Source organism: Xenopus laevis, chromosome 7L (genome assembly GCF_017654675.1).
Source record: "Xenopus laevis strain J_2021 chromosome 7L, Xenopus_laevis_v10.1, whole genome shotgun sequence".
Taxonomy (NCBI): domain Eukaryota; kingdom Metazoa; phylum Chordata; class Amphibia; order Anura; family Pipidae; genus Xenopus; species Xenopus laevis.
In genome coordinates, this window is record NC_054383.1 from 41,964,160 (window position 1) to 41,988,578 (window position 24,419).

The 24,419-nt window shown below is 40.5% G+C and overlaps 1 protein-coding gene across 2 annotated transcripts in view; it reads right to left on the reverse strand.

The window, feature by feature from the left end:
- The window catches only part of synpo2l.L (synaptopodin 2-like L homeolog), a 66,503-nt gene that overhangs the window by 5,768 nt on the left and 36,316 nt on the right, over positions 1-24,419 (reverse strand). For both annotated transcript variants that reach the window (XM_018225419.2, XM_041568847.1), the window contains one exon: positions 15,764-16,452. In XM_018225419.2, the coding sequence (XP_018080908.1) occupies positions 15,764-16,452 (689 nt within the window). The remainder of the gene's footprint in view (positions 1-15,763; positions 16,453-24,419) is intronic.

Sequence of the window (24,419 nt, forward strand, 5' to 3'; positions counted from 1 at the left end):
ATAAAATGTTTTATTTTGGCTTTTATTGATTAGACAGTTAAGGTTATCCTCTGTTTGTTTATCAGCATTTCATTAAAACCACTACTTGGTTGCTTGGGTCAGACAACTGGCACTGTTTGGTTTCTATATAATTTTTTTAAAGCAATGTAAATATCTTATTATACTGTATTATGGACAAGCTACAAACAGACATATGAATGTCAGTTTATATCAGCCTGACAATGTTTTGTAGTAATATATTAGATTATAAAGGTGGTCCACTGGATGATCTTAAGGGTAAGGCCACACTGGGCGTTTTGGGGAGATTTGGTCGCATGGCGACTAATCGCCTCCTCTTTGCGCAGACTAATCTCCCCAAACGCCTTCCCTCGCTCTGCATCGGCTAAAATGAAAAAACGCAAGGAAAACTAATCGCCGTGTGTGATGAGCACCGGCGTTTTTTTTTTTTCATTTTAGCCGGCGCAGAGTGAGGGAAAGCGTTTGGGGAGATTGGTCGGCGCCAGGCGACCAAATCTCCCCAAAACGCCCAGTGTGGCCTTACAGTAAATGGTACACCCATCCTAACAAAGAGCTGTGTCCACTAAGATACTTATAAACCTTGGTGGTGTAAAGAAAGAAAATCTCGGCTGCCCATGAAGGCAGGGGCTGAAACTTTAACTGATCCACCCCCATGTCAGTGGCCTCTCCCCACCCAGAGAGTTATGCAAAAGAAGGGTTTCTGATCCTGAATAAAACACTACTAGTCCTATATAGAAAGTCATTGTAACTGATGCTGCATGTTATACTAAAACAAAGGAATAAAAAAAATCTAACAAAGAAAACACATAAGCAAAAGGAATAACAAATGACATCACACAAACATTTCCTTTTCATTCCATATAGATCCTCTTCAATAAATCTGTATTGGCATTTCAAGATTTAAACATCTAGACTGTTTGTCAACATCTAGAGCCAGGGATCCCCAACCTTTTGAATCTGTGAGCAATATTCAGAAGTAAAAGGAGTTGGTGAGCAACACTAGCATGAAAAATGTTCTTGGGGTGCCAAATAACTGCTGTGATTGGCCATTTGGTGGCCCCTATGTGGATTGTCAACCTACATTGAGGCTCTCTTTGACAGTACACCTGGTTTTTATACAACCAAAAATTGCCTCCAAGCCTGGAATTCAAAAATAAGCTCCTGCTTTGAGGCCACTGGGAGCAACATCCAAGGGGTTGAAGAGCAACATGTTGCTCACGAGCTACTGGTTGGGGATCACTGAGCTAGACTGTTTGTCAATGATAACGTAGACTCTTGCCAAGATCTTGCCATCAAAGGATAGATAATACTCTATTTGAGGAGCTTGTTTATGTTTATTTATTGTTCGTTAGGACAATGGAAGGGATAAGATGAAAGCAGCTAAACCAATTAAAATACATTTATGAAATTGGAAAATTCAAACTAAAATATCAATCAAAGCCTTACACCTAGTTTCTCACCATGCATTGTACTGCATTTGTTGAACTACCACAGTTCCATTCTTTTACAAACATCTATAATTGTACAGGACATACTCTTAGATATGTTTAGTACTCTGCTACCTTCCCTGCTTTGCAGCCTTTCTCCATTACTGAGATGCACTGACATGAAAGGTGTACCTAACTGTAAGAATCCTATAGACTAAACAATTTATGGGTGATCATTATCATCATTTTCTTTTTATCTTCATTCCTTATTTTAGCCTGTGGCTAGGGTGAACAACCATGTACAGAAGGTAGATATGTTGTGGAAAAAGTGGTGACACTGTATTTTACAGATCTAATTTTTTCAAAAATCGACCCCAGAATTAACCACTTTTCCATGCTCATTTACATCAAACCCTTACACAGCTTTGACCAAGTGTTTACATGGTGCATTATTATAAATACAGCCTTAAGTTTTCTCTAACTCCGTAGTGTGTCCTACCAACAATATTCATGCTAATTATGGATATAATGAAACCAGTTATAAATAGTTCCACAACTGTTATAGGCCTTTATGGGAAGTGTGTTACTATGCCCCATTGTTTATGTCTGTTAGTTTATATACCAAATACTGTACAGATTTTGATACAAATAATAATATGTAAGTGTTGATGTGTATTGTTTAAAACAAGTTCTGCAAAATTTTAAACAAAAAAAAATGGACAGGTATCCAGAATGCTCGGGACCTGTGGTCTCCGGATAAAGGATCTTTCCGTAAAGTCTACTAAAGAATCATTTAAATATTATTTAAACCCAATAGGATTGGTTGGCATTCATTATGGATTAATTGTATTTTAATTGTGATCAATTACAAGCTACTGTTTTATTTTTACAGAAAAAGTTAAGAAAAAAATGTGAATTATTTGAATAAAATGGAGTCTATGGGAGATGGCCTCTCTGTAATTCATAAATCATGTATACATATCAATATATAAAACAGGATTATACATATTGCCCCTTCTAGTTCTTTGTAAAGTCTACTAAGGAGATTAAAACAGCAATGCTTTATCTAAGAGAACACAAAAGAAACACTGGTAAATGAGACAAGAAGAAGTTAAGAAGAAGTAGAAAAAGAAGTTCATTACCTGCATAAAGAGTATCTGTGTTGTGATAGCAAGGGGTTGGCGAATCAGGCATGACACAGACACCATTAAAGTTACAATGTTCCATAAAGAGAGACTGAAAGGTAAATCCACTCCAAGCTGGAGCCAAACCAAAGTACAAAAAACACCCTTGGTCTCTGCTGCCCTTTCTACAAGTCTTTTTAAGTCTCTACTTTTGTCTCCTCTGGCATTGCTGCTAGGGGACAGTGGCTCTTGGAAGCCAATGAGATCATCTAGTCTATTTTTACTGGCCAGGGCTTATCACTAGACCATGCTATGGACATTGTCACCTGTCACTTAAGCTCTGTCCCCTTTGCTGGTAGTTGAGCTTAAGAAAAATATATTTTCCTCCAGCCACAAATTTTTTCCCAACCCTGTAATATGAGTGTGAAACAATGCTATTTATGCCAGCCTCATAATATGAAGTCACTGAACTTAAAATACCACTGTTATCCACAGAAGAAAACAAACTATACTGTTGAATTCCCATTCCTCAGTTAAACACCTATTTAAAAATGTTCGTTAAATGAATCACAAAACCAGTGGAATCTTAGAGTAAAGACTCCTTTCATAAACGTCTTGTCCCATTATACCTATATATATATTTTTTTTTCTATAGAATGTATTAATGAGAAGTAGTCATTGTTATTTCATTATCAAAATGTCTATACAGTATAACAAGTATAATAATAAGTTCGGAAGAAGTATCTCCCTAGTGGTACCGGTATAGGATAAGTTATCCAGAAACCCGTCACCCAGAAAGCTCTGAATAACGGGAATGCCATTTCCCATAGACTCCCATAGACTCCATTTTAATAAAATAATTACATTTTTTTTAAATTATTTTCTTTTTTTTCTGTAATAAAACAGTACATTGTAATTGATCCAAACTAAGATATAATTAAACTTTATTGGAGGCAAAACAATCCTATTGGGTTTAATAAATGTTTAAATGATTTTTAGTAGACTTAAGGTATGGAGATCCAAATTACAGAAATATCACTTATTCATAAAACCCTAGGTCCTGAGCATTCTGGATAACAGGTCCCATACCTGTACTGGTATATCAGAACACAATATTTTGTACCATAGAAACAACCATTTTTGTACATTACATTCAAGCCATACACAACCCAAATATGACCAAAAAAGCAGCACTGCTAGATTTGGGGATCTTGTATATACGATGAGGGTGCTTAATGCAGCTAAATGGGATTATCTAGAAGAAAAGTCAATATTTTTGAGTTCATATACTAACATAATTGCAGGTTTTTGTCAGTATCCTATAATCAATATATTCCTCCAATTGGACTAAACAAGTCAAAGCTATTTATGAAATAATTGCTATGGGTAACTGCCTCGGTACAAAAAGGGGTCAGTGCCTTAATATTGCATTATATTTACAAAGCTCATATAGATAAGTAAAATAAGTAAATATAGCCAAACTAGCAATGCTTCAGATCAGATTAATAACCAATAAACTCCTATTGCTTTCTTGCATCTAAAAGGTATCTTTTTTCTGACGAGGTCATTAATTACTTTTTTATCAACACAAAGTATATTTTAATTGATCTAGAACACTCCTCACTATGTGCCTAATATGTGCACTAACGGTATGCAAATAGTATATCAATTCACTATGCTTTCTAATAAAGTCTGGATAATAATGATTATGAAACTATTTTATCATTAGCATTTTGGCATGACCGCAGTTAGATGATCATATGAGTTTATCTCTACCCATAAACACTTTCAGATATATACTGCTATTGATACGATGGGTCAAAAATGTTGTTGACCAATTGAAGAAACTTGTGAATGACTGTAGCTTAGAGTAATATTCATATTCATTCGAGTAATATTTATGGAATGTGAAAGATCATCCTAGCTGTATGACTCCATACACACACACACACACACAAATATACTATATAAATATATATATATTTATATAAATATATATATATATATATAAATATACAGTATATATATATATATAAAAATATATATACCGTATATATATATATATATATATATATATATATCATAAATGTCTTCTTATTTATTAAAAGATGCACAAACAAATAAAAACATGGAATCCAAATAAGTATATGAAAATCTTGAAATCCTCACTGACACCAAATGTTTTGGCATTTACAATTGAAAAAATTTCACAAATTCTAAAAACTCAAAGTTAACTAAATATTTGAGAATTTGCTAAGGACAGACCTCAGCAGCTTTTAGAGAGAGTACTTTACATTAAGATTTTTTGTAAGGATGTTCACTAATCCACAATTTTAGGATTCTTCCGAAGTTTTGTGTTTTAAAACTATTATTCACATGCACGTTTTTTAACTCTAAAAAGTATGGATTATGAATCTTTCTAAATCAGCCCCTTAGTGTCTGCCAATGTTCTTTTGCAGCCCTATGGAAAACACTGACTGCAGTCTGAATCTAGATAACAATCGCACTGGAACTAATAGTCTATAAAACAATTTTTTATCCCAAATGCCATCTCAAGGAGCCATCTCCCACAAATAGCAAACCTTGTTCTCATTTATTAAGCTCTACATTTTGGAGAGATGTGTACACCTTCATGATTCGGCTACACAAATGTTTTTTTTTAATCATTAGTCATTGTTCTTTATACCAACATAAATACACTGCACGTTTGTAAATGAAGTGATTTGTCATGTACATTACCCTTCTTTAACAGAACTGGTTGTGGTACAAATTATAAGTGAAGCTTGAGAACTATTAAAAACAAATCTCCCACATTATAAAAATGCTAAGAGGTTATAACAATTACAGTAAGTACAGTAATGTTTGGCATAGTGAAGTGTAAGACACACAAGGTCACTTGTCCAACTTATGAAAATGTTCCTGATATGGAGAGGAAATGATGACCTTTGCAGCACTTGGCCATAACCTTTGTTACACATACCCTTCATACTGCTCTTAATATTCCATCCTGGAAAAACATAGATTAGTACAAGTGCTTAAATCCTGGAATGTGGCGTTTGTATTGTGCAGATACTACTTTATTCCTAGACTGCTCTACTTATGGATAATATTGAATAAGGTGGAAGCAAGAACAAGTTAGTACCTTCGAGTGCTAGAAGCCACAATCAAAGTGCAGTTATAATATATGTCATTGAAATAATGTAATATTTAATATAAATTGTACAAGTAAACCAAGAAAGTAAAAAAGGGAGAAAATAGAAACCATTAAAAAACACTAATTACCAAACCAGTACACTACCAGTGATTTCTATGATAACCTTTCCCTTTAAACATAAGATATATTAATAAAACCATACCTTAATAAATATGATTAATAAATATCTTAATTAACATGATGCAAGTAACCCAGGCAATCTGTTTTATAGGCTAAATGTAACGCTCCAGGTAAATACTGAAAAGGAAATGCTTATACTTACTTACCAAGAATTAAAATATTGAAATCCAGCAGGCTTGCCTTTCCTACAGCATAATAGTCATGGATCTTATGGCTGTACAGTGAGCTCTGATTTAAAGAAACTCTTCTGTGAATGGCATTTTGCAATGACTGTTGACCAGCTGTTGTTTGGCAATCCTCTGATTGTGTGAATGATATTTCCATAAGCAAATATTAAAGTAATAGTTGCCATTACATCATATCTAGTTATGTAGAAGTAGAGCTAATGATTTGGCACAAGCTGCATGGAGGGTAGGGCCCTCAGACAGTTTTAGGGGGATCAGACAATGACCCTTGCAGCTGCCAGTGTTGGAAATGTAGACCCAGAGAAATGCATTAAGGTGGGAGACAGAAAACATAAATCAGAGCTATGCAACCTGCACCGCTCCTGTTGTTCTAAATAAACTAAAACTCCATGCACCACCTGACATCCTAGACTCTGGATGGCATGCCGGGAATTACCCCTTATAACCTTGGCAAATGTCAGTATGCTTGTGTACCATCATAATATAGCATGAGGCAGAGCTTTATTGCTGACATTTACAGAGAGGGGTGCACAATTACTCCGCTCCAATATCATGCAATGTAGACTACTATAGTACAGTTACTGCAATATCACCGCAACTGTTGATATAAGTGCCAATAATTCTGTTTGTTCCTCTGTCCGTTGTCCACTCCAACAATTGTTTTACTGTATAATATTGGGAACCTTAGTGCAGATGCACAAATACCATTAATAAAGATATGTTATTCCAGACCTAGATATGCCTTACATCACTTGGGTTATGAGTTAGAATCTAACCTGGGTATCTGCAAAGAGTTTGTATAGTCTCCTTGTGTTTGTATGAGTTTTTAAAAAGGCACCCAGTTTCCTTCCACCTTCATGCTCCAGAAACATACAGGTGTGGTATTTGGCATGTAATGAATTTGCTCCTACTGCTTGTACTAATGTGATAGGGATTGTAAGTCAAGGAACAATAGATTTTATTGCTATGCCCACTGGAAATTTAAAAAAAAGCCAAGGAATACATAATTTTTTATATAAATAATTTGATCTCAGATTGTACTTAATGGTGTCTTCATCATACAGTATATGGTTACTTTTTGCATCACCAGGCCATAGTCACCTGCTTGGGGCAAAACTATTTAGCAAAATGGAATTGTCCAGATTTAAAGGACAAGGCAAGCCTTGGTTTGGCTATTTTCACAAGTGGTAGACATCCTTTTGCTGAAGTCTGTCGCCAGCTTAGTTGTTTGTTGCATTAGTGATTGCCTCTGCCCTGTTTCTTTCTCCTTCGCTATCCTTATTAAAGGAAAACTATACCCCCTGAACAATGTAGGTCTCTATAAAAATATATTCCATAAAACAGCTCAGTCTAAAACCTTGCTTCATGTAAATAAACCATTTTCATAAAAGACTTTTTTAGTAGTATGTGCCATTGGGTTATCCTAAATAGAAAATTGCCATTTTAGAAAATAAGAGCTGCCCTCTGGGATCGTAGGATTTGAGGATGCACACAAACAAACCATACATGTTAGGTCACATGAGCCAATTAAAAGACAGAGTTTAGTCTTTTGCTTCAACACTTCTTCCTGTTACAGTTAGAGTTGTAGTATTTCTGGTCAGGTGATCTCTGAGGCTGCACAGATAGAGTCACGAAATGGTGGTTCAAGAGATGTAAAAGGGTAATATTTACTTAAATATATATTTCAGTTTAGTAAGATTCTTTAATATGTCACTTAATATGATATAAACTAACTGTTGCTTAAATATTCATCTTGGGGGTAAAGTTTTCCTATTGCTATAGCAACCGGACACTGTATGCGATTTGAATTACTTTTGAAGGCGGCATTCAGGGGCTTGACGCGTACATTTGAAAGCTGAGTTCTGCGCATGTTCCAGATCTGCTGCTAGCGTTGTATGCACAGAATCGTGGTCTTGATACAGAGTGCTGCTTTATGGGTAATTGCACTTCAACTAGTCGGCTCTACTTTTGGAACCAAGCTTAGGCAACATGAAAACGGATGCAATCTTAGGTAATTCAGCAGTGCTGCATAATTTATTTTATTAAGGCTTTTCCTATGAGACAACATATTTGTTGGGCTTTCCTTGTCCTTTAATTAACTATCAAATCACACTTTAAAAAAAAAAAATTATACCTATTTTAAAACAGCTTTCCTGATGTCCAATAGATTTGCCTGCACCTGGACCTCTATCTTAATATGCTAGTCCTGTCAGCCCTCTGGCTGCAGAGTTTAGCACAGCAGCACACTTTCTTAAAACATTATTAGATTGGCTCCTTATTTCTTTTTTCAATGTAAATTTGAGGCATGAGGTGTAACTATAGGAGGATCAGACCATGTGGCTATGTGGGGGAACTTCTAAGGACAGGTGTGGGTCAAAGGTGACCTGCATTGGGCATATAGGGCCATGAAGCTATAAAGCTACCGTAATGAAGACTATTAATGAAGAAAATATGTTTTTTAAAGCTGTAGGTGTGTGGGGCTGGCCAGCAGAATGCCCCTTGCCTTGGGTGCCAAGGCTATCTAGCCTGCCTCTGTGTATAACTTGAAAGGTAAAAAAAGAACATTTATTGCACTGTAATACGAATTAACACAAAGAATTATATTTGCATTAAAATTGCTCTTTTAAGGTAATCCATTGGAACAGTGCCCTCAAAGTCCAAATGATTATGAAGATGGTAGAATATTGGGTTTACAGAACAATACCTTTTGAAGTAACCATTTTTCAATCACAGGAGTTGTTTTGTCAGTTATGCAAATGTGTTGCACGTGTCCTTTCTTTATTAGAACATACCCCATTTTCCTATAACCACACAATGAAATGGTACTTTTACTATATCTCACAGGCATTGGCATTCAGATCTAATTACAGGATTGCTTCACTTATGCTTGAAATATCAGATAGCTGAGAGCAGCTGAACATGCCTTTCTAAGTACTGATCTCATCCAACATACCTCAGTTACTTGCACAGCAGAAAATAGCTCACACACAAGTAGTGAGTAAAATGGAGAAAGGGTAAAAACCAAGTCAAAACCTAATGGCTGTATTTATAATAATGAGCTAATCACTAATGGATAATATTCAATGTCTGCAATAAATTTGTGGAACCAGCAATGCAACTTAATTTATCTGTTTCTTTTTAATATTATAAGCATTATGGGTAGATTGTATACATAGCTCCATTTATTGCTTTGGAAGTTTGGCTTTCTATTTCCATAGCGTTATGGCAGAATAGCATATTGTTTGCAATACCTTGAGAAACTATAAGGAACTCAGGAGTGTGGAAAATATTGCCTGTTATGAAGAATAAGGACAATTCACCAACTTACTGTTCTCTGCTAGTAAACAAGAATTTACCTATAGATTAACCCTCTCAAGGACTGTTGTGTGTCCCTCAAGCAGGCGATCTTGAATATAAACAGGCAGGCTATAATGAAAGAGTGTCACAGTCGGCACCCAACACCAGAACAAATGCCAAGCACCCTGGTCTCAGCTCGTGCTTCACCTGTAGTGTGACCGCCTTTAGCTTCGGGAGGAGCCCTCAGCTACTTGGATGCCACCAGGACTTAAACGAGAGGTGCAAGGCGAGCGGTTCTGGATAAGCAGAGGGGCACGACTGTTAGCAAAGTCTTTGGGCTGAAGGTCGTGGTACAAGGTGTTAGACGGGATCGTAGTCGGAACTGGCCTGGTCTGGGCAGGCAGCATTCAAAGCGTGGTCAGGCAGGCAAGGGTCAAAACCGGGAGATCAATCAGAGGGATACGGCAGAAGAGGTAGTCAAAATTCAGGCAATGGATTAGGATACAGAGGTCAGAATTGTCAGGAACAGGCAGGGGTCACAACAGGTAGTCAGAATCAAGTTCAGAATAGCAAACCGCTAAAGGCACCAGGAACGAACCTATAACGGGCAATGAAAACTAGTATGATGGCCCTTTAAATATTTGAATTTTCGCGTCGACGTCATTACATCAGCGCGCATGTGCAAACAAAGGCAGCAGAAGAGCGCCACGCGCGCTCCTAGAAGACCGGCGCTTAGGAAGGAAGAGGACACGGTGGGCATCCCCACCGAGGGGGTGGCAGGCGTCCCTGCCGTCCCCCCACTAGACCACCAGGGTGAGCTCTTACAAAGAGTCTGTGCTTTCTAGATTAGATGTGTGGTCCAAGTGTGCCCCCAATGGACCAACAGCCATGGGGAGTGAGTAACTTGTAATCACATAATGGAGTCACATGACATAGAAAGTAACTTTTGTTAAAATTGTACTTAATGGAAGAAGAGTAGCTACATAGCAATAAGTCCTCATTGGTGACCAGTTTTTCATCAAAATATGTGCTATGTATATACTCTTCTTCCAATAAGTACTTTTTTAGAGCATTTCACATTTGAGAAAAATGACTTAGTATTACAAAAGATATGGAAGAAATAGCATTTCTGATTTGATCATCTCAGGAATTTAAAGAGTGGGTTACAATTACCAACAGGATAGTTGGTGTACATTTGCCACAACTGTTGTAATCCTACACTACATAAATGTGTACAATAAAAAGCAGCTGACCATGGAAATAGGCTACACTATGACAAAATAAAATAATGGAACCTAGGAGAAGCCTAGCAGTAAGAATCAAGACAATTCTGTATGAATAACTTTCAATTTTTACATTTTATTCTTGTCTGAGGTGAAATTTTAACCCTAGTCAGGAGGCCACAAGCTTTTCTTACAAACGCCCTTCTATTCTATTATATTCCCCTTAGAAGAAGTCAGAATGCCTAGCAGCCTAGAGCATGGTGTGACATCATTCAGGGAATGGTCAGAAATATTGCAATGCAATTATATTTGTCCTAGCACCTTGCATATTAAAAGAAAACTATACCCCCAAACAATGTAGGCCTCTATAAAAAGATATTGCATAAAACAGCTCATATGTAAAACCCTGATTCATGTAAATAAACCATTTTCATAATAATATACTTTTCTAGTAGTATGTGCCATTGGGTAATCATAAATAGAAAATTGGCATTTTAAAAAATAAGGGCCGCCCCCTGGCATTGTATGATTCACTGTGCACACAAACATACCAACAAACCATACTTGAGCCAATTAACAGACAGAGTTCTGTCTTTTGCTTCAACACTTCTTCCTGTTACAGTTAGAGTTGTAGTATTTCTGGTCAGGTGATCTCTAAGGTAGCACAGAGACAAAACGATGGTTCAAGGCAAGAGATGTAAAAGGGCAATGTTTACCTTAATATATATTCCAGTTTGATAAGATTCTTTTAATATGCCACTTATTATGATATAAAGTATTAAGTATTCATTTTGGGGGTATAGTTTTCCTTTAACATATTTGCTATATGGCATATGTAGGAAAGACAAAACATCATGTGAAAATATGAGTAACAGACATTCTTGCTTTTTTTCCTAATCAACGTGGTGGGGCACACTTCACAAAGGTCCTTGTTGGCCCGAAACATGCAAAGACTTGTTAACAAGAAAAAACATTTGTGTTTCAGGTGTGATTATTGGGGATCTGGTGTAAATGCATCTGACTGGGCCGGCGGGACACCAGGAAAAAACCTGTTGGGCCCTCTGGCCCAGATCTGCCCCCCATGGCCACCTTAGATTGTGCTCCCCGACCTCCCCCTGCCTGATCGCAAAGAGCATAGAAAGGATATATAAGTTGGTTTAGAGGCCTGGGGGTGATGAGGCCCCCGATGCTGCAGCCTCAATCGGTCTGGAACCTGCCAGTATGACACTTGTTGAACTCTATGGGGGTTATGTAATAAAAGGTGCAAAGCTTTTGTAACGATTGCTTACCCTGGTGGTCTAGTGGCCGGCTGGGATGCCCATCAAAGTAAAATTTGTATGCACTCCCTGGCCTTTCTGTGATGCAATAATCTGGTGCTCAGTCCTCTAGGGAGACGGCACTCCCCTGGATCCACAGGAAACAAGCAATTGAGGAAACGGCACACAGAAATGAATGCAAAAGGGGAAAGACCCCTATGGATTTATTGTGTCAAACAGCACAACGTTTCGGGGACTGGCCCCTTCGTCAGGTGATGACGAAGGGGCCAGCCCCGAAACGTTGTGCTGTTTGACACAATAAATCCATAGGGGTCTTTCCCCTTTTGCATTCATTTCGGCTGGGATGCCCGCCATGGCACTGGTTGGGACGAGCTTCATCCTTTTCCTCTGGTGCCAGGTTTCTCTATGGCGCGTGCGGCACACACTTCCTGGTTTTACTTGCTGGTGTAATCTCGCCTTTGCGCAAAATTCAAAGGTATTTAAAGGGGCTTTGAATTAAAACTCACTGTCCGTTGTTAGGTCTAACTAGATTAGTTCCTAGGTGTTTATTCACAGTGAATCCCATTGTGTAAACTGGTTTTGACCCTTGCCTGCCTGCCTGACTATGCTGAACTCTCCAATCCTGATCCTTGCCTGTCTGACCTTGCTTGAACTCTGCCTGTACCGAACCGGCCAGTCTATGGCCAAGTTATTCCATTGTACCTTCCAAATTGAGTTACCTTCTGTCCTAAAATCCTTGGTAAACAATTGTGCCCCTTTGCCTGTCCAGAACTCTTGCTCCTCTCTTTTTGAGACCTGGCAGCATCGGAGTAACTGAGGGCTCCTCCCGAGGCCAAAGGCTGCTGCAGGTGGAGGCAGAGCCGTGACCAGGGAGCTTAGCACTGGATTTAGGTAGCCGATCATGACAGTTTGCTACAGGTCGACTTATTACATCCTACAATTTGAGAACCTGAATGCCAAGGAACCAACAGTTATGTACATACGTATGTTCAGCTTCAGTCCTCAAGGGGAACTTCCCTCCTATGGGTATGTGACATTATCTTTCAAATTGTTGCATTATATTAATAGGAACCACACTGAAAATAGCAATCATGCAACATCCCTTTTTGCACTTCCTGCTTTAGCTATTTGGTTTTAGGTTCAGCACATAGGAATGCGGTTGACTCTTTTAGACACAACAATTTGCTGGGTTATTTGTTTCCCTGACACCTATGCATCTCTATTTTTTCCCCTCATTAAAGTTACATTTGTAGAGAGGGACTCAAGACTGCAAAGCTCCCCCGCAAAACTTCCAAACCCCTGCTTCTAAGCCTCCCATTCTGTTCATGTGTTTTAGGCCTTTAATAATGTTTAAATAGAATGGAGTTTAATATGGGACATCAATAATCCCCTGTAAAAAAAACTGGCTCAATTACTACCTAATCCATGAAAATTCAAAGTTATAAAATGTCTTTTCATGCATGCAGTCATGCATACTTAGGTCATTTAGAATTCTTCTTTAGTACTTCAATACATAAGCCTGGTAGTATCAAACTGTTTGGCCATGAACTCCCAGATTTTGTCAGGCAGATTTTAGTCAGATATTGACCATCTGGGGATGTACAGCTGGTCAGGGTGGCTTTCAACATATTAGTCTGCGATCTTGTTGGGCAGATAGGTGAAAAGGAACCCCATTTCCAATATATGGGTTGGAAAGCAATAGGTCAGATGCTCAGACGCCATGGTGTATCAGATGTGCAGTGATCTCCAACCAGTGGCTTGTGAACAACATGTTGCTCACCAACCCCTTGGATGTTGCTCCCAGTGGCCTCAAAAGCAGGTGCCTATTTTTGAATTTCAGGCTTGGAGGCAACTTTTTGTTGCATAAAAAACAGGTTCTGCCAAACAGAGCCTCCTGTAGGCTGCCAGTCCACATAGGAGCTACCAAATAGCCAATCACAGCCCTTCTTTGTTTCTCCCGGAACTTTTTTCATGACTGTGTTGCTCCCCGACCCAAATGAATTTGGCTTATGGGTAAAAAAGGTTGGGAATCCCTGAGCTAGTGAATGGCTACCTTGATTCAGAAACTGTATTATAGTTTAGATAAGCTACTATTTGGTTATGAGGGCTGCCATTAAGGTTAATAGCAGATGTAAATCTTGCCTTACATTCTCAGTGTAAAGTTCATGTTCAATATTCAGTCAGGGAAAACCCCTGACATCATCTCATACTGACTTGAAAATACCAGAGGAAGTAGCATGGTACATTTCTCCTTGCCTGCACAAGGAACCATTTAAGGAACCATTCAGTGTGTGTGCCTGAACCTAGGCCAATGGAGTGGTCCTGGGTGCAGGCAAGGAAGAAGGCTGATGCCAGTGTAGGGGCTGATTCTCTGCCTGCTTTTTCCATAGGCTGGGGTCATACCATGTGGCATCAACCTTAAAACTCCTCCTCCCGTAGGCCCCCCTTCAGCTCTACTGCGCATGCGCCGAAAGTCACAACGTTTTCCGATTTCTTTTTTCGGCAATTTCATGACTTTCAGCGCATGAGCAGTAGATTCCAACTGACAAATGCTCCTATTGCGCATGCGCCGCCAAAGACCGGGAATCCAGGAAGAAGATGGCACAGGAGAAGATGGTGCCTGCAAACTCCACGGGAGAGGACCTGCGCCGAGGGGTAAGTAGCAACTTAGGGGCATTTGCCCAGGGGGGGCCTACGGGGGGAGGGGTTTTGCGCCAAAAGGGTTTCCTTCTCCTTTAACTGCTTTAACCTAATCAGATTGTGCCAATAGCATGAGCATCTGTTGTGCCACTGAATTTAAACTGGCCATACTCCAAAATATGCACAGATTTTGTGAGTTTGGGAAATGAGTCGATCTTTGCTCAATTTGGCCACTTATGTGCTGGGGCAAATGGGTTGCTAATGCAGTCCTCATCTGGCAGAGTTTTAAGGTTGATGCCACATGGTATGACCCCAGCATATGGAAAAAAACAGGCAGAGAATCAGCCCCTACACTGGCATCAGCCTTCTTTCTTGCCTGCACCCAGGACCACTCCATTGGCCTAGGTTCAGGCACACACTGTACTTTCGGTCCGGAATGCAAACTCTTGCATTTCGCAAACCAAAATCTACTGCACGTGCCTGCACCTGGGCCAATTAAATGGTTCCTTGTGCAGGGGTGTATTAATCAAAGAGTGAAGTTAGAGATAACCACAGTCCGCTAGTGTGAAATACCGCCTCTCTCCATTCATTTATATGGGATTTTTAAAGGTGTATTTATCAAAGGGTGAACTTTCACTTTCACCCATTGATAAATACTCTTATAAAAATTCCATAGAAATGAATGGAGAGTGGAGCAATTTCACTCAGACTGTGAAAATCTCTAACTTCACTAGCCCCAAGACTGCAATTTAGTTATACAGCCAAAGTATGTACCCTGCACCCCTGTTTCTAGTCCGAACACTGTATATAAGACACTAGGTCAGTATGAGTGCTTGGAGCCAAGGTATGTATATAGGGCCCTGACTGATGTAAAGTTCAATCTGGATTTTAGGAGGAAGATGGACGAGCGCTGCCATACTTTGCAGCTGTGAGGATTATTTTATTCTGCTTCTGCCTGTTTCTAAAATTCAATCTGGCCTACATATAAAAAAATAGAGGGACTGCAGACTCCACATCATGTTGCAGCCAATGTTGATACCTGTCTGTCAGAGCTGGTATGTAGGCACAGAATTTTCATTAGGAATCTCTGACTTGGACATCTTGGTTGCACCAAATAGATGTAAGAATGAGAACAGGTAAATGATGCAGTGAGGACCAATCAGCAATTGATCCTGATATCTAAAGCAGAGTTGAGAGTAAAACAAAACAGACAGAACTAATTGTGAGGGAATACTTACTTGCTTCTCTGGCTTTATCTGAGTAGGTAGTTGTCAAATCATCATCTACCGGATGGTCCACTGGTCCTATCATGGGAATGAGATGCCTTTCAGCTCGGATGCTTTTGGTAGCATGTGGGAGCAGCAGAGACTCATGGGATGGAGAAGTAATTCTAGGCAATTGTTCCACATCATCTGATGGCAAAAAGCCTTCCACATCTGAGAAAGGGGTTTCAGCCCGACTTCCCCCAGGCTGATATACAATTTCACGTTTGGCCACCCCTACATTGGGCTGTAAAGCACATTCGGCAACACCACCAGGTCCACTCTCATATCCACTCATCTCAGATAAAGACTGCTGCTCAGATTCTGTCTTGTTCCCTGGTGGGGATCTGGGACTCTTTTTCCGTGCCCTGCGGTGCTTTTCTGGAGCAGGAGGTTGCTGGCTGTGATGCTGTTGATTACTTGGTGGATGAGCTGGGGATGCTTGGATGTCTGCGTCACTATCAGTTTCCCCGTAGTATGCTTCACTGTCTGGAGGAGAAGTAATGCTCTCCAGGTGCAGCAATCTTGGCTGAGCAGTTGTTAGTAAAGTTGACTGGGTTGCTGCCCATGAAATGGAAGGGTCTGGACTTCTGATGCGGTTTGGGCTGCTTGGGGAAGGAAGGACTCTCTGGGTTCGTGGTGCAGTCTGTGCTCCGTCTGCTGCCCTGTGTGGGACCAAAAAAAAAACAGAGTCACGTTACATCCAGTCAGCTTTTAGAGAGGTGGGAAAAGGCACATAAGGGGCGACTGTAATGAAATGAGGGTGATGAGACAGTGCACACTTTATACTTGTCATAACGTTTGTTTCCCCAGGGAACTCTACCCTGTGCCAACAATGAGCTTTATTGTTTCTGGCTGAAATGTGGGGTTGAACGAGTCTCATAAGCCCTACAATGATCAGGGGAGTTTATTATGGCAAAAATAAAACTTAATATTTCAAATGTTTGTTAAATAGCACATTACGAAGGAAAAAAATATTATGGACCAGTATGTTATTGTGCTAAAGAAACAAATGAAGTATGAAAGCAAAAGGTGAATACAGTCATGGAAAAAAAAAGTTTTTGCTCAAAATGTTTATGCTGTTTGTATCCTGTATGCACTCTTTAATGGTTTGTAGAGTATCTTTTTGCAGTAATAACAGCTTTCAAGTCTTTTGGAGGGAAAAGACATGTCAACTAACCCAAAAGTTTTGGGTGTCACATACCATTCACTAGGTCACCAGCAGTAACAGCTCAGTCACCCTATGTCAGTAATCTGTACCCCAACCCGTTGCAAAGTAATCACACATCTGAACAGCTAGAAGCACAATCATGTGGGTTAGGATGGGCCTTGGCTCATGGTGGCATGTGATTGGGATAGACAGGGTGTGGTTGGGGATAAGACATGTTGTGTAGGGCAAACACATCCTGAACACTTCATATCTGGGTATTAACCAGCCCATCAATTCTTTATCATATAACAAGATGACTGTGGTGCTCACAGTATATCACTTCAGGTATATATTGTTTTTTGAGGTATAGACAATGTTTGTTTTTACTTTAATATACCGTATATACTCGAGTATAAGCCGAGTTACCTAATTTTACCTACGAAAACTGGGAAAACTTATTGACTCTAGTATAAGCCTAGACACAACTACAGCCCTGTCTCCCAGCAGCGCACATTCCGCCAAAGAGACCCCCCCAGCGATCAACCGGACTTCTTTGCAAAGTTGATGGTGACAGAGAATTGCCAAACGGATTACTGTGTGCATTGTCCCAATGTCCCACTACCATGTGCAGAGGGTGCTGTGTGATATTGCCATCACTGTTAATCTTTCATATAACCAACAGAGGGTGCTGTGTGATATTGCAGTCACTGTTATTCTTTCATATAACCAACAGATGGCGCCGTGTCATATTGCAGTCACTGTTAATCTTTCATATAACCAACAGAGGGCACTGTGTGATATTGCAGTCACTGTTATTCTTTCATATAACCAATAGAGGGTGCACTGTTATTCTTTCATATAACCAACAGAGGGTGCTGTGTGATATTGCAGTCACTGTTATTCTTTCATATAACCAACAGATGGCGCTGTGTGATATTGCAGTCACTGTTATTCTTTCATATAACCAACAGAGGGCGCACTGTTATTCTTTCATATAACCATCAGAGGGCATTGTGGGATATTGCAGTCTCTCCCCAAGTGAACTGTTGGTATAGGAATGATTAAAAGTGACTGCAATCTCAGCTACTGCCCGCTGACCCGAGTATAAGACGAGGTAGACTTTTTCAGCACATTTTGGATGCTGAAAAACTCGGCTTATGCTCGAGTATATACGGTATATTTATATTTGCTCTATTCATTATTATTAAATATTGCCATGACCTTTAACCAAAAAAAACTCTTATCTGACCACAAAACATTTTGCAACATTGCAACTGAGTTGCTCCAGTGGTTTCTGGCAAACTCTAGCTGTATTTTTTCAAAGTTATTCTTCAGTAAAAGCTTCTTGGTTCCACTGTCTCATACAGACCAGTGTAATTCAGAAAGCTCTTTACTACTTGATCTCTGCCTACACTGACATACGGCGGTAGCAGCATCAAGCAGTGAGGTGAACTTCATCAGCCGAAACTAGTGGAGATGCACTATTAATATGTCAGGCCAATATAGGGGCAACTTTAAGCTCCCAAATGACGCCAATGGCTTTGCCTAATTTTAAGTCATTATTTAATATTGTACTCCTGAACTTTTCCCTATGTGTTCCTGAATTTTTGTTGTCAGACTGTTTTCTGTCCTGTGAGCTGAACTCAGCCAGCCTTGCCTGTCTTTCCAGTCCACTTTACCCATGCCAGCCTTGCCTATCCTGCCAGTTACCAGTACCAAGCTTGCCTATCCTGTATGTACTCAATAATAGGGTTGTTCTGTCTGTCACTTAGTACATGCATCCCCCTATGTCTTTACTAATCCTGCCTTGATGACCAATAGCCCTGACACTTAAAGTGGACCTGTCACCCAGACATAAAAAGCTGGATAATAAAAGTCCTTTTCAAATTAAACATGAAATCCAAATTATTTTTTTTATTAAAGTGTTCATAGAAGTTATAAACTTGTTTAAAAAGCTCAGCTGTCAATCAAATATTGCCTGCCCTTCCTCTATGCCTTATTCATAGAGGCGGGGCAGATAATTACTTTCACTTTCCATTCAGCACTTCCTACACTGTCACTGCTCTCCACACATTCCCCCCGTTCTCTTCACCGTTTAATTGTGTAGCCAGGGCGTGGGGATTGACATCAGGTCCCCTATTCTGGTGCACAAACAAGATTCTGAGATGATGCAAGTCTTGCCTGAATAACAGTGTCCACAAAATGGCTCCTGCCTGCTTGCTATAATTATTAGTTCCCAGACTGATGGAAACGAGATTCAAATAATTCATACAGTGTAAGTAAAGTTCATTTTGCTTGAATAACATTATAAAATAGGATTTGGAATATTTTTTTTGGGTGACCCAAATACAGGAAAAACTGAAACAGAGCCTGTTTCAATACGCTAAAAAAAACTGAAGCTTGGATGAAAGTTCATCTGGCAGCAGGACAATGATACCAAATATAAAGCCATGTAGCAGTGGAGTGGCTCAAGAACAAAAAGGTAGATGTCTTGGGCCTGTCTGAGCCCTGATATGAGCAAATCTCTACTAAATTGTGTGCAAAGCCAGATCATAATTACACCTTATAACCTTAAAGGAGAATTCAACCCTAAAGTTAAAAAACCCCTACCCCCCTACTCTACATAGGCCTCCTCCCCACCCAGCCTAGCTGCTACCCCAGGCAAATGCCCCAAACTCTTTACTTACCCCTCCAAGCAGATTCTGTCTAGTGGAGTTCACGGCAGCCATCTACTCCTCTTGGGTAATCTTCGGAATGAGACCGGCACAGTGGCGCATGCACAGTTCGAGCAATTTTCTGTTTCACCGAAACTCACGAAGATTGCCGAAGTGCCAGTCTCATTCCGAAGATTACCGAAGCGACTGAAGATCGCGCCTGTGAACTCCACTAGGCAGAATATGCACGGAGGTAAAGTAAAGTCTTAGGGGCATTTGCCAGGGGTAGCAACTAGGCTGGGGGCAGTAGAGGGGTAGGGTTTTTTTAACTTTAGGGTTTAGTTCTACTTTAAAGCTGTCATTTCTGCAATAGGTGACTAAAAATATTAGACATTTTAGTGAGTTCTTCTTTTTTTCAAAATGAAAGAAAATGTAATTCTAAGCAACTTTCTTTTCTTTATTTTCTTTGCTTGCAATAAGATAATAAAGATAATATATGTTCACATTTCAGATTTATGCACAGTGTTGTATTATGTCATAGTATATTCCTATTTACTGTCAAGACATACAGTATATATTTCTTTTACTGAATACAAATCAATTGAAAATATATTTTACATACATGTCAACCTTTTTAAATAACCATAAAAAAAAAGCAGATAATACCGAGCAGGTAGCATTGTTCTTATCATCAAATGTTTTCTAGGCAGAGAAATGATGCTCGTCAGGTACCCTAGTTTATAGGGGGAGGTGAATTGAAGTTGGTATTTCAACCTAAATTTGGATTTCAACGCCAGGTTTGAACGTCAGGGGTCATCAACAGCGAACCTAAAGGAAGATCTAGTAATTGGTCTATGCTATCAGAGCCGTGTATTCTGGGGATTCACCAAATAGTAGCCAGTGGGACCATTTGCTAAGCAACTTTCTAATATATATTAAACATTTTTAATGGTTTTAAAGTTATTTGTAAATGTAATTGCAATTGACAGCAGTGACTGTCTACATACTGCACTGTTGGCTCTGACTTCTGAAACAATGCTGTAAACCGGCTAAGCTGGCTGGCAGAGACCTGACTATTGTTACTTTTGAGAGGCACTCAGAGAACAGAAAGGGATAAACAAACACTTTGACTACACTTGCATTACCGATAACTTTAGAACCATTAATAATTGTAATATTGAATGTATATTGGATAGTTGCTTAGATTTTAATTAAGCCATTTTGCAGACACATTTCAGTTTGATGCACTAATAAAATGAATCCCTTGGTGTCTTTTTAAATAAATACAATGCAGGTTTTTTGTTATAGATATATGCAATGAGATGCTCACAGTCTATGCAAACTGCTGATATTACTAATGAGACTTTGATAAAATCATAGTGGTACTCAGAAAAGAGTCAGGCAGACCCTCAAACAAGACCACTACCAGACTGTAAAGAAAATATATTACGTTTATTTAAAGTAGGGATGCACAGAATCCAGGATTCGGCCCAATCCTTTTGCCCGCTCGAACCGAATCCGAATCCTAATTTGCAAATGCAAATTAGGGGCGAGGAGGAAAATCACGTGCCTTTTTGTCATAAAACAAGGAAGTAAAAAAAAATTTCCCCTTCCCACCCCTAATTTGCATATGCAAATTCGGACTTGGTTCGGTATTCGGACAAATCTTTCGTGAAGGATTCGGAGGTTTGGCCGAATCCGAAATAGTGGATTCGGTACATCCCTAATTTAAAGACTACAGTAGGGCTAATTTATCAATACTGGGCAAACCTGTATCTGTACAGTAATACATAGTAACCAATGATGGATTACTTGTTTTCAGCCAGCTACAGGCAGCACAATGAAAGCAACATTGGTTTCCATGGGTTACTGATATACATGTATAAGCAAAAGGCTTCACTAATGGAGCAACTCACCAAATTACGTGTGTGGTCCAGGTCCTCCTGCCCCAGGCCCTCAGCCCAAGGGAGCGGATAGTAAACAAAGTTGGAGCAAGGCACTCAAGTAGGTCACACACAGATCAGACCAATAGGTAAATATAAGAAAAAACTTTTATTTAGATAAACATCTTATTTAGTCAAGCCTATGATTAAGTGTCCTATTGACACGAAACACGTTAGGCATGAGATGTTTATCTAGATAAGTTTTTCCGTTTTTTGGAGCCTTGCTCCAACTTTGTTTACTTTTCCATGGGTTACTTTCCAGTGTTTATAAATGAGCCCCCTTGTGTGTGGCCACTATAGCCTCCTTTCCTGTTTTGTCCTCATGCTTAGACAGGGACTCTGTGCGCCCATGACAGTACCCATGCCTGTGAGCACAAATGGGGTTATGTAATAAAAGGTACTAAGTTTGCCCAGCAGCAGTAACCCATATTAACCATCAGCAGGTAGCTGTCAGGGCCCGAAGGCTCCGATGTAGTGCGGACCAAGGAGGAGGCAAAAACACCAAGTTCGCGGTACAAAAGGATTTATCAAGAGGATGGTCGAAAACAGGCAAATGGTCAAATACAGGCGGCAAGGATCAGAGTCGTAAAACAGGCAAGAAGTCGGTACACAGATAATCAGAAAGCAGTAAATCACACCCAGGAACTATGCAAGATAGACCTATAATTGGGCAAGGAGGTAAAGGGCAGTCAGAAATAAATAGTCCAAAGTTGGCGCCAAAACTTGACGCAATGACGTCATGACGCTGACGCTGGCGTCCTCACGTTGGCGTCCTGACGCCGACGCACATTCTGACGCCGGCGTCCATTCCGTCGCCGGCGACCAATCCGGGAGCGACTCGTTTCTGACGCTGTCACATTGCGACCAGGAAGAACCGCATGGTGGAGCAGGAGGTCGCCATCTTGGACATCACGTGGGGTAAGTTCACCATCTTCCATTACAGTACCCCCCTCCTTAGGGGGGGCCTCAGGACCACCGAGGCTAGGGGAGGAAGGAAAGAGTCTGTGGAACTTACGAAACAGGACAGGTGCATGTACGTCGGAACTTCTCACCCAAGAACACTCCTCAGGACCGAACCCCTTCCACTCGATAAGATATTGAAGAATGCCCCGGGAAATACGAGAGTCCAGGATTCTTTTGACTTCAAATTCCATATGATCGTCAACCAAAACAGGAGCTGGGGAAGAAGAAGAACAAGACATGGCAGGTTTAAGCAGGGACACATGAAAAACATTGGGTATCCGCAGTTCAGGAGGGAGTTGAAGACGAACAGCCACAGGGTTGATGATTTCGATGATAGGGAAGGGACCGATGAATTTAGGACCAAGCTTGGGTGTAGGAATCTTGAGACGAATGTTGCGTGTGGAAAGAAAAACTTTATCACCAGGAATGTATGGAGGGGAAGAAATCCTTCTCTTGTCAGCAAACTTTTTCTGCACCAGGGAACTCTTCTCCTAGTTTGCCGCAGTAGCATGCCAAATAGCCAACATGTGAGCAGCTTGGTCATTGGCCGCAGGTACATTGGTAGGAAGAAGATCCTGAGAAAATGCCAAAGGATTGAGACCATAAACACAGAAGAAAGGAGAGTTCTGGGAAGAAGAATGCAGGGCGTTGTTGTGGGCAAATTCAGCCCAGGGAAGGAGATCCGACCAATCATCCTGGCACAAGGACACATGACAACGAAGAAACTGTTCCAAGGCCTGATTAACCCGTTCAGCGGCTCCATTCGACTGTGGGTGGTAGGCGGAAGAAAATTGAAGAGAAATGTTAAGGGCTTTGCAAAGAGACCTCCAAAACTTGGAAATAAACTGGGACCCCCGATCGGACACAATCTCGGTAGGAAAACCATGAAGACGGAATATATGTTTGATGAAAAGTCCAGAGAGTTCAGGAGCAGAAGGCAGTTTCCGGAGGGGCGTGAAGTGAGCCATTTTGCTGAATCTGTCGATCACCACCCAGATGACAGTGTGACCAGATGAAACAGGGAGATCGACAATGAAATCCATCGCCAAATGAGTCCAAGGTCGAGATGGAATGGGAAGAGGCAAGAGTAAACCCTTGGGAGGAGAATGTCCGGACTTGGAAACAGCACAGGTGGAACAGGACAAAACAAAGTCTTTGACATCTTTCCTTAGGGACGGCCACCAGAGCAAACGGGACAAGAGTTCAGTTGTCTTCTTAATCCCAGGATGGCCAGCCTGTTTGGAACTGTGAGCTTGGGATAAGATGTCAAGACGAAATTCCGGAGGGACAAAGGCAACACCAGGAGGGGTCTCTGCAGGAGCCGAAGACTGAGCAGAAAGTAACTGAGAGGCACAGGAGGGAAAAATGTCGGCGATAATCTTGGTAGAAGGTACAATGGGTACAGGATCTTCAGGACAGGAATCTTCAGGGGCAAAGCTTCTGGACAGAGCGTCAGCCTTCCTGTTTCTGGAGCCAGGACGAAAAGTGATAATAAAATTAAAACGGGAGAAGAAAAGTGCCCACCTGGCTTGCCGGGGATTGAGGGATTGAATAAACTCAAGGTTCTTGTGGTCGGTGAAGATAGTCACAGGAATAGAAGAACCCTCAAGCAAATGTCTCCATTCTTCCAAGGCCAACTTTACGGCAAGTAACTCCCGATTGCCTACATCGTAGTTCTGCTCAGGGGAAGAAAAATTTTTAGAGAAAAAAAGCACACGGGTGGAGTTTCCCGTCAGAGGAAGATCTTTGGGACAGAACAGCACCGGCACCCACATCGGAGGCATCGACTTCAATGAAGAAGGGTTGTAAGGGTTCAGGATGTCGAAGAATAGGAGCAGAAGAAAAGGCTTCCTTGAGGGTCTTGAAGGCTTCGAGAGCTAGAGGAGGCCAGAGTTGAGGTTTACTCCCTTTACGGATCAAGG